Source organism: Amaranthus tricolor, chromosome 6 (assembly GCF_026212465.1).
Source record: "Amaranthus tricolor cultivar Red isolate AtriRed21 chromosome 6, ASM2621246v1, whole genome shotgun sequence".
Classification (NCBI taxonomy): Eukaryota; Viridiplantae; Streptophyta; class Magnoliopsida; order Caryophyllales; family Amaranthaceae; genus Amaranthus; species Amaranthus tricolor.
The window spans coordinates 27,730,623-27,742,144 of NC_080052.1; the positions used below are offsets into that span (position 1 = coordinate 27,730,623).

Sequence of the window (11,522 nt, forward strand, 5' to 3'; positions counted from 1 at the left end):
ATGGAAGTAGCAAATATATAATGGAATATGGAGATAGTATTTCTCAATTATTATACATAATTGTAATTTTAAAGTGGATAAACTTATCATATTTACACTTAATCTATACTATTTTATTGGACCAAATTCATATAAAACTTATTCATCCCCAATATACTAACTTCAATTCCTTTCAATTAGTGGTGAAATTTAGATTAAAATACAAATAGAATAAAGTTTGATTTTGTACCGGTTGAATTAAGCTTATTCTAACTATAATTTCACTTAGTATTAATTAAAGTTTTTATTTCTACCCAATAAGTAAACATACTAATACCATATATGTGAGGATGACATGTTTAAGACACTCCAATTTAATTATTTCATAGTTTTTTTTATAGTTTTCAACCCTAATAACCTTCTTATATTTAAAACTCTAGACCCATTAAAAAAATATAATTTAACATACATTTTACAAGACATAGAGACGAGGAGTGCATTACTCCATTCTCTTCCTCATGAAAAGCTTGGAGATTGAGAATCTCTAAAAACAAAAGAATCTATAAAGATCTCTCGTCTATAACAATTTATCAAAATCACTTATTATCATAAGCATTAAAGAGAATTTTCAAATACCTTCAGACTAAATGTGCTCATTTTGTTGGAACCAGCTACATAAAAGGTTCTACATCATCTAATTTGGAATCAACAAGTCATTTACTGAGCCATATACATCACTTTTGACAAGCATATTTTAAATTGATTTACAGGTTAATTATTTTTTACTATTTCACTTGTCCTCTACATTAATTTAAATTGAAATAATAGTGAAAATTAATCTCTTATCATGAAAATGAAAGAGAAACACGTTCATTCAAAAGACTCACAAATAAATTCTAAAGAATATACTCTCAAGTCTTAACATTAATTTAAAACTTAGAGTAAGTTGAATGTTAGAAACTAAAACTAGACTCTAACATATCAAAGAAATGTAGATAGCCTTGGTAAAAGATCTACTCCCATTAAATTTGAAAATCAAGGTCCACCATGACAACTCAAAAATAATAATTATTAAAAATAATAAAAAGAGAAAGACTCATCAACCATTCCTTAAACCTTAACCCTATATTCTCCTTTCTCCCTCTTCCATTGACCTCTCTAGTACCCCTCTCTCTCTCTTAAATAATTCGTCCCATATAATTAAAAAAAAACTCTCACATAAAATAATTAAAAGAGCAAATTCAAATAAACAGAGTAGTATTTCCTTTGTCATTTAGAATTCAAAAAAAATAAATAAAGAGTGCAAACTCAAAAAAAGGTAATAGTATTAACTATATATAAATTCTTAAATAAAACCGTCTTATGATGATAGTATGATACCATCTCTATTAGACTAATCGATTTATATTTAGTGTTTTAAAATAATTACTTATTAATTTAAAATAATAAATTATAAAAATAAATTAATTATATGAATTTATACAGGTTTATATGAAACTAAGTGCTACCTATAAACTCAAATTGTTAGATAAGACTTTCTTTTCTTCTTTATTTCCCTTAAATCACAAAGACAATCCAACCAACCAAACAAAACTTATCAAACACCATGAAAAAACTCTACTCCAAAGGTCAAGTTCATCCTTCTCCTTCTCCTTCACCTTCCCCTTCTTCTAATAATTTTTCATTATCATATCTTCCTGCAGCAATCCTTACTCTTGCTGCTACCCTTTCTTCTCAAGATAAAGAAGTTTTATCTTACCTTCTTTCATGTTCTTCTACAACCCCTTTTGATTTTGACCCTTCTAAATCTTCCAAAAAACAACTTAATTCCACCGTTAATCATCAACACCCTCCTTCTTTTTCTTGTTATTGTTTTTCCTGTTACACTAATTTCTGGGCTCGTTGGGATTCTTCCCCTAATCGTCAGCTTATTCATGAGATTATTGATGCTTTTGAAGATAATTTAATGGCTAATCAACACAAGAATAAGAAACAGGGGTTAAGCAGGAAAATGAAAAGGAAGATTAATAAAACTAATAATATTCTACTTAATCTTAATCATGATGATAAGAATCTTAATCATGATGATGCTGTTCATGGGTCTGATGGGTCTGTTCGAGTTAATACTGAGTTGGGTAGAGTTGACTCACTTGAAGATGTTGATGAGAATGAAACAGAGGAGAAACAGGGGTCTAATGTTAGGAAGATTGTTAGTTTTATTGGTGAAAGAATTTGGGGAAGTGTTTGGGGTTGATCAAGATAATTAATTTAAGGTTGGTTGGTTAATTAAGTTTTTGCTAATTTTAATGTGAAATTATGCAATTTTTCTTAATTTCTTCCCACCTTTTTTCAGTTTTAATCATAAATCTTATTTTATTTTATTTTATTTTTATTATCGCCTACAAGAATTATTAATCATTCGGATCCGACTCTAAATCAAAAAAATCAATGTTGTATGATACTAGATACCTCTCTTTTGTTTGTACTATGTAAAAAAAAATATGTGGGCAATTTTGATTTCTTTGTATAAACTAGTTTTTTTTTTATTCTATTATAAAAAAATGTATTGCATTTATTACCCTTTGGTTTGTTCAATGTATATATGTAAAAATTGAGCAAAAAATACTCTAAAATAGTTTGTAATGAAATTAGATTTTCCTTTCCATGTTTTCTAAGGAAATTGATTTTTTTGTTCTATTTTTACATGCAATATTCTAATATTTAAGTCATTTTGGTATGTTTGGTAGATAAGTTGGACCATGTTATTGAATCTTAATTGATTAGAAAAGATGTCATTTTTTTCTTTTGAGAAAGACAACCTTCCTTTTCCAGGTACTCTTATTTTCTTTTTTCTTGCTATAATTATTAAAAGTGAAACCATTTGAAATTAAGTTCTAATATAATCATAGCTAAATATTAGTTAATTAATTAGTTTGATAATAATTTTGTGGCCTCTTACATAATTACCTATAATTCGTCAATAGAAATGCAATTACAAAAGTATACATAAAATTTATAAGATGATAGAATATTATTATGATCAATTACAGATCAACTTAACTAAAGTTTAAGATGTATTTTTTTCGTTCATTGTACATGTAATTGATTGCAACACTTTTCTACTCAGTTATAATTATTTCAAAACATAATTAAATATATATTACTCCCAAAATTTTATCATAAGTATTGAATTAGCCTAGCCTATAATAGTTGATGTCCTCAAAGGCACAAACAATATTGGTCTAATTTTATATTCAATTTATGTTACTACTCTTTTTATAAAAAATATGTGTCAACAAATATTCCATTCTAGATTACATGATATTTTTTCGTGTACACTACTAACAATTCGGGGGAAATTAATCATTAATTATTTATCAAATAATGATATAAAAATACAATTGTATTTAGATAAAAGTCAATACAAAGAACAAATTAATACTCATGTCTATTTAAGGTGTGCTATCCTACATCATCCGTGCAGTTAGGGTCTTAAGTCGTATGGAAAGTAGTTATTGTCCGAAAATGAATTTAATGCCTAATTAGGGGAAAATTCATTTAACCACTTTTAACTTGAATTTAATTTGTAGTTGATGCTATAGCCATTAGCCAATTGGAGAGGCCAGGCCTTTATGTCTGGATCTAATTCTTAGATATACAGGTTTTTATGAGCATTTTATTTACATAAATGACACACGCATTTTAATTTGGCACATACTCCCTAGTTTACAGAGTGACTAGAACCTTGGTTGTATATTAGAGGAGACAAATTTATTCTTAATCGAATAGTACTTTTTCTATTGTAATGACTAATTGTTAGGTAATATTCTAGTTTTATCAAAAATTATTTAAAATTTTTTGGAGGCAAACCCTTTGAGCTTCTTATAAAATCCGTCCCGTATTATATGTATTTTTTTACTTATTGAATACGCTTTGAGAAAAAAGATTTCACAATTTTGTTTAAAGTGTAACCAACAAACTGAAACAGAGAGAATAATACATATACACTACAGTATTACACTAGTTGTTTTACTTATTTCTGTATCAAATATAATTTAATAATTTATTTATATTTTCTCGATATAATAAAAAATAATCTTTTTTTTCAATTTATTTTTGTCGAATTTAGTTTTATTTTTTAAGGTGATTGAACAACATGCAATAGATTTATAAGTAACTAATAATGCATGCTCCTAACTAGCTTTGTCACCGTAATTAATATTTTATTTCTTAATTTTAGGTGTAATAGTCGTTTTCTGTAAGAAAAAAATATGGTCTTACTCTTGTGTTTTTTGCTTCAAATGAATAATAGTGGGATGGAAACTTTCAATTGAATTATTAGAGGCTTTACATGATGGCGTTTGCTTTTCTTGGGACTTTTTCAGATATTGGAGTACCGAAAATGAAGTGCAAAATAATAGTAGAAGTATAAGGAACCATTTTTAAATTTATTTTTCTAAAAGTTATAAAGACAAATATACTGCGGAAAAGGTATTAATAGAGGTTGTCAAATTCCTTTATTATACTATATATTATATTATGCTCTCTTCTAGTATTGCTTTTTTTCTTGAGGATTCTTATATATCGCTTAGAAAAAGGAGAAACTAATCATTCATTCCTACCTTCCTCTACTATGGAATATACTCCTATTAAATAATGAGTACTACTTGCATTGCATAATAATGGTATATAGTTAAGAGTTTTTCTTTGAAATTGTATTTTAATTACATGGTAGACTGATGAAAGAGGATTATGTGACAATTAAATTTGAGTCAATGGGTACCAATTTAGAAATAGTTCAAACAAAATGAATGCATATAATGGAGAATCATCATCATCATACCCAGTGTATCCCGCTCAAGAAAACTATGTTCAGGGTATAGGGAGGGAAGGACGGCGGCAACTCATACCCATAAAGGAGAGCGCGGCCAAAAAAATCTCCTAACTCGAGAAACATAAAGAGAAGTTTTTGCAACGAAAAAGATAAAAAAATGCATATAGATAAAAATAAATAAGTAAAATCAATTAAAGAAATAATAATAATAAAAAATTTTAAAAATTTTAAAAATAAATAAAAAGAAAAATAAATAAAAATAATAATATGAACAAAACTGATAAAAACGAAAAAAAGCTAGAAAACAAGAACAACAACAAGTAACCAAAGACAAAATCAGTAATCTGAAATATGGATAAAACGTCTACAACTAACTCTATCCCTAATCAGCAATCTAAAACATGGATAGGTGGAGAATCATCGTCTAATTGCCATGAAAACATATATTGAATGCATTATGCAATCAATGTAAACCAAAATTGTCCAAGGATCTATGAGATCCGTAGATCCTTTGTTCGGTGGAACTTGGGAGGCAGAGGCACTATAAATTTCTTCCCTATACTCTTTGGAGTATTTTTTTTTTTATATTCTAATATTTTATTTTTTTCTTGAAAAAGTTAAAATAATTACATAAAATATAATTATTTTTTATTTTTGTGTTAGATTCTCTTGAAAAAGTAATAATTAATAATAAAGAAAATTTGTTGATATTTATATATAACCCTTAAAGGTTGTAAATATCATTATCCATATAACAATATGTTAAGAATATATTTATATATTATTAGTGTAGAAACCCGTGCAATGCACGTTTTTTTTAGCATTCGGCTTATATAAATATATGATATTAAAAAATAAAGCCAATGATATTGTGCAGTAAAAACACTCAATTTTGACAGTTACATGTATAAATTAACTTTGTAATTTTAGAAATTGTCAACAATATATGATGCAATATTTATAATTTCTAATTTACTCAATTTAACAATAAATAAATGTTAGTCAAAGATAAATTAATGATAGAGATATTAGTTATGATCAAATACAATGTCATTTTTCTTAAGCGAATAAATATGTTTCATTTGGCAAACTCTCTTTAATTGTAATACTTGAAAATTTCCAAGTATGTTAGTACTCTCTCCTATTTTCCCATTTATTTTTTATCACTATTTATTTATCACTCTTAATTTGTATTTTATTTTTAATTTTATAAGTTTAAACATAGTCATGCGGAATCTTTTTTGATTTCGTATCAATACATGAAATATTTATGTGAACTTTTTATAATTTTTGATTAAGAACAATTAGAGATTTTAAGAGTTAAAATGTTGTCTTGGCAAATGTGAAAAACTAAATGAGACTAATGAGTTGAATAAGAGGTAATATAATGTATGATAGGTGGATTTATTTTAGTCTAATAAAATAATATCAATTTTAACTTATTTAGTTTAATAAATACAACAATTAATTAATATGATTATTCCTTGTCTCAAATCATTGAGAGGATGTCACATGAAAATTTTCAATTCTTTTTTAACAATATGATTTGTAATCTTTGTTTATATAAAAATTTTCATTATAATTATTTTGTGGTATTATTTCTTTTTTTGTTTCCATTTATTTAGATTGTAATATTGTTAATTTAGGATGATAATATTTTATTTATACTCTAGCTTCTACTATAAATATAGACTTTTACATTCAATAATATGAGTTTATTGTTCTTCCCTCTACAAAAAAAAAAATGTTGATGGGAATATATTCTAACACGCCCCCTTACACGAAAACCCTTTGGATATAAGTATGAATGCAACACAGACCCTCCTCATACCAGAAGCTAAATATTCCACTTTAAATAAAGGATAATTAAGATTCGAAACCGTAACTTTTTATGACGTTGACTTCTAATATGTTATATACTCGAACAGCTAAAGTGTCGATGTAGTGCAAATTATCCAAAGGTCATTCGAAAACTAATTAAATTAACCTGCAACATAACTCATGAGATGTCATTTACATTATGAAGGGTACTGTCTTCCAAGGAAATGGTGGTATTCTATCAAGTTCTCGATTACATCAACATCACCAACAACAAATGACTACTTTACACATTTGCTTCATTCATATTCTACAAATCTCGACGCTTGCCTTTGTCTCCATTTATATATCTTTCCATCATGCTAACTTCAAAATCCTTACATTGCAGTTGATTATAATTATATCGGGAATGTTTCTTCCGCTAAGTAAAGTAGCTATTTGTTTAAGTAAAGGAGTTTAATACCTTTAACTTAGCTATTTTGTCATATAGGACACTGAGGTCGAGTATAGATTCTCGATGCCCTGTTATTTTATGTGATTAATTTTAAATATGAGGCACTGAGTAATTATTTTAATACTTTTGGTCAATGTTAAACAAATAAAACAAAATGAAAGGAGTATTTGTAGAAGAAAAATAATAAAATAATTAAACACAAAAATATAACTTAGTCTGATTTTTCAGACACCGAAATTAATGAGGATAAGGGGAATCAAACATGACACCTTTTGAATGGCACATTGTTACTTCTACCAAATGCACTAGCTTAATACTATAAGAAATATACAATTTTATATAATATATGTAGCTTTTAATTTTAAGTTTTGTGCAATCGAACACTTAAAATCCCTTAAAATCACCTCTGATAGGATGAAATAGAACATTATTTGTAAAATAGGCTAATCAAATAAATTAATTTGTCAGTTACACTCTAATTAGTTTTAAGTTACTATATATCCATTATTTTTCAGATATTAAAATAAAACGGTATAAATATATTAAGATGAGATCTAAATTCTTATCCCAGTTATTTGAAGGTGAGTGAGGAATGAGGATGATGAAAAGCAGCATGTAGAAGAATATGTTGTGTGGAATTAAATGTTGCCATTAAATTTAGTACCTTGTTTGTCTATACTTAATTACTTATCTAAACGTCTTTAATATAGAGTAGTTTTTCGGTGCTTTGAAATCGGTGTCATAGAAATGCGTATCTTTGTATACTTTGTGTCTGCCCAATCAATTACCATAAAGTCTAAAGCATATGAGGCAATGTTAAAGCCAGCAGACAAATGACCCTAACTCTCGGTCACTCGTTACTCGAGGTTTTGCACTTGCATACCACTATGTGAGTTTAGCTCCATTGTCTATTCGCCGGTAAATTACTCATGATATTATTTTAATAGTGGAATCTAACTTATTAATAATAAAAATATATTTAATTTGTTTATTATCAAAAGCGCTTATGGTTCAATAGATTGAACATTTGCATGTGGAGCAAATGGTTTGAAGTTCGACCCTTATTGGACCCAGATATCAGTTGGGAGTTTCTTGACTACGCGTATCTTCTTTACTTTCTCCTTGAGGGGGAACAAGTATGTCAGCAAGTCTTGCATGAGACTATCTTATTTTATTTGTCTATTAGTAGTGGGTAGTTTATCCACCAGGTTAACTTAGTTTTTTCCGTTAATCAGGCAATGCTAATTAATCAATTAACTAATATGTCATTTGATCTTTTAAAACCTTAACAAATTATACTTAATTATAGAGTTGTCTTAAATATGAATGGAATTGTTTGTTATTGCAAACTATTGTTTGGCGTAATTTTGTGTTTGAACCTTTGAACATGGGGTTTTCCCATAAGTTTGTACGGATAATAGATAATATTTGGCTTTGTTAATAATATGAGAAATTGTTAATAATATGAGAAATGGTTGAATTGCTTTTCATTTATAGAAGGAATATTATATTTATACACAAGTAGCATAGTTATAAGGTAGCATAAACATGGCAAAAATAATTAATGGGCTAAATAAAAGAGATTATACAATCAATAATAATGGAAACATATTATACACATAATATCCTAAATATAACCAAAAAATGCTTTCCTGATATATGGGGATTATGACATATCAATGTCCTTAACATGCTCTCGCAAGATGGATGGTTTTTGTTTCGTATTTTATGGTCAATTGTATGTTGAATATTTACTAAATAATGTTTGTTTTTTTTGTATGCATGTTCAACTTTTGGTGGTAGTAGCCTAGGTGGATCTGGTGCTTATTTTTAAGCTTTGTATTTTAATATTTTTATATTAATTTAAATAATTTTGTAATATTATAATATAAACATATATATATATATATATATATATATATATATATATATATATATATATATATATATATATATATATATATATATATATATATATATATATATATATATATATATAATTTTGTAATATATTTTTGCTTTTTAATTAAAATTTAATTTCATTCGCTTCTGGTGTGTATATATTATTTTTATGTATTATTTATAAAAATAATTGAATATTTGTTACTATTGTTAAATAATAATGGTAATATTTACTATTATTTTAATAATAATGACAAATATTCAACTTTTTTTATAATCTATAAAGCATTTTAGCGATAAAATAGGCGATAAAAACTATCTTTGACAACAAAAAATTAAACAACAAAGCGCTTTATCACCTATTTTGTCGCTAAATACGTAAATTAAAAAATATTAAAACTTTGTAAAATCGTCAAATGTAAACACCAAACTGAAATGCATAGATTAATAAACTAATATGTCCACCTCTCTATAAAATGACAATTCAAAGTAAATGAAAAAACCAAATCAACAAAAAAGATAGAACGTGTTTGACGGATTCTTAGCTAAACCTCAATAATACGTCTGATTGTCAAAATCAATTTATATGCCTATCTATATTTTGAATGTTTCGTTTTATTACTACTACAATTCATCTACATTTATCTCTATGTTGTTTTCGGAAAGACATTTATAATAGAGTAACAATCAATTAATTCATAACAATTTTCATCAAACAAAATTCTATGTAGATTAAATCACGATCATTATAAATGAAAACTAACACTAAAATATTTCTTCTATTATATCGATGTTAATTTGTTACAGCCTTCTCTATTGGCTTTAAATTTAATTGCTTTAGGGATTCTTCAATATACAAAATATAAGTATTGATTATCAATGTTCCCAATTTGTCGTGTTGCGAGGGTTGTTGATTCTTAAAGCCTTAATGATGCAATTGTTTATTGTTGTATATTGTGAACGAATTTAAGTTTAAATTCTCATAAAATGTGTTATGTTATTTGTCATGATAATTAATAAACTCTACATTTTTACGCCAAATGATGCTTTGTTAGTTTTTGCAAGTAAAAAAAAGACAAAATTAAATAAATAAATAAATAATTAAAAAATGCATGAATTATAATAAGATAAATGAAGAACAAATTTGCGAATTAAATTATAAGATTATAAATTCTCTTTACACCTAAGTCAGGAATTAATGTAATAAAACATCATAACCACTTAAGAATAAATATATAAAGAGAGAATTATGAATTAATTTAGTGATCGAAGATTTCTTCTCAATTCAATTTTGCATGAGGCTGCCTAATATCAATAGGTCAAAACCCAACCATTTTCAATCTTGTTAGATTATAAGTTTAAATTTTCAAATTGATCTTTTAATTCTTGAAATTGACATTTTAATGTGTAAAATTGGTAAAAGAAAAAAATATACTCCCTTTAATTTATAGAAAATGCACATTTACTTTTTGACACTATTCACTTATTACATTTAATTTGTATTTTGTTCTTAATTTATAAATTAAAATATAGTCAAGTGAGATCTTATTTGATTCGTCTCAAATGTAAAGATTATTAATATCCACCTTTTATAATATTTCGTTATGTATAATAAAAACAATTTAAGCATTGAATAAGTATATTGGATAGTGTGAAAACGTAAAAAATCCTTTTTTTACGAATTGGAGGGAGTAGTACATAATTAAACCGGAACTATAAAACGTGTCTTACAGAGCTACGGTTTCACCCAAGATTTTGTGAACTCTTTTTAAAGTAAGTTCATTTATTTTTAAAGTTGAAAGGTGGGCCTTAAAATTGGAAGCTAATCAGCAAAGAAGCCCGCTTTTATTTGGACCGCTTGTTTATTTGAGCTAAATGTCCAAGTTGTACATCATGGGCTCCTAGCTCGTAATCTGACGTATTATGAATCGTGATTAGATATCAATGTGGATCTTGAACCTTGCACGAATGCGTAAGCTACTTTTGTGAGATTGTCTATCAGTGAGACGATTTTAAATAAAAAGCTCACATTCTCATAGTATGTATTAAATGAGTTATTTAGCTTGTGTATGAGACGCGCCTGTCGGTGAGACCGTCTCATACAACAATTTGTGATTGTCAAAATGTGAATTTAGACTTAAATCTTATATCGAGACACGGATTAATACTCATGCACTCATTCATTTAATACAAATTGTTGTATGGACCGTTTTATGGTGAGATACACATTATATATCGGTTAAATATTCTAACTAATACAAGTTATGATATATGAGTTCCTTGTTTTTTCTTTTGAAAATTATTTTACTGAAAAAAAAAATTAATATTTTACTATATCATAAGCTTGGCCAAAACGAACTTTTTTTTATTGTTTTTAGTGTAGCAAACCACAAAGAAATAGTAAAAATCGATCTCAAATTCGTTTGAGATTGGGAAAAATGCTCCAATCAATTGAGTTATTTCCTCTAGTAGGTTTTAATTGAAACTTCTTCTCTTTTTCTACTCATATTCTTGTCTTTAGTTGTTCGTGCTTAA

General features: G+C 26.6%; 1 protein-coding gene across 1 annotated transcript; it reads left to right on the forward strand.

Annotated features, from left to right (window-relative positions):
- The first annotated feature begins 1,492 nt into the window (after positions 1-1,492).
- LOC130815471 (uncharacterized) lies at positions 1,493-2,642 on the forward strand. The gene has a single exon (XM_057681954.1). The coding sequence runs from the start codon at positions 1,586-1,588 to the stop codon at positions 2,231-2,233; it is 648 nt and encodes a 215-aa protein (XP_057537937.1). The 5' UTR covers positions 1,493-1,585; the 3' UTR covers positions 2,234-2,642.
- Positions 2,643-11,522: the final 8,880 nt, after the last annotated feature.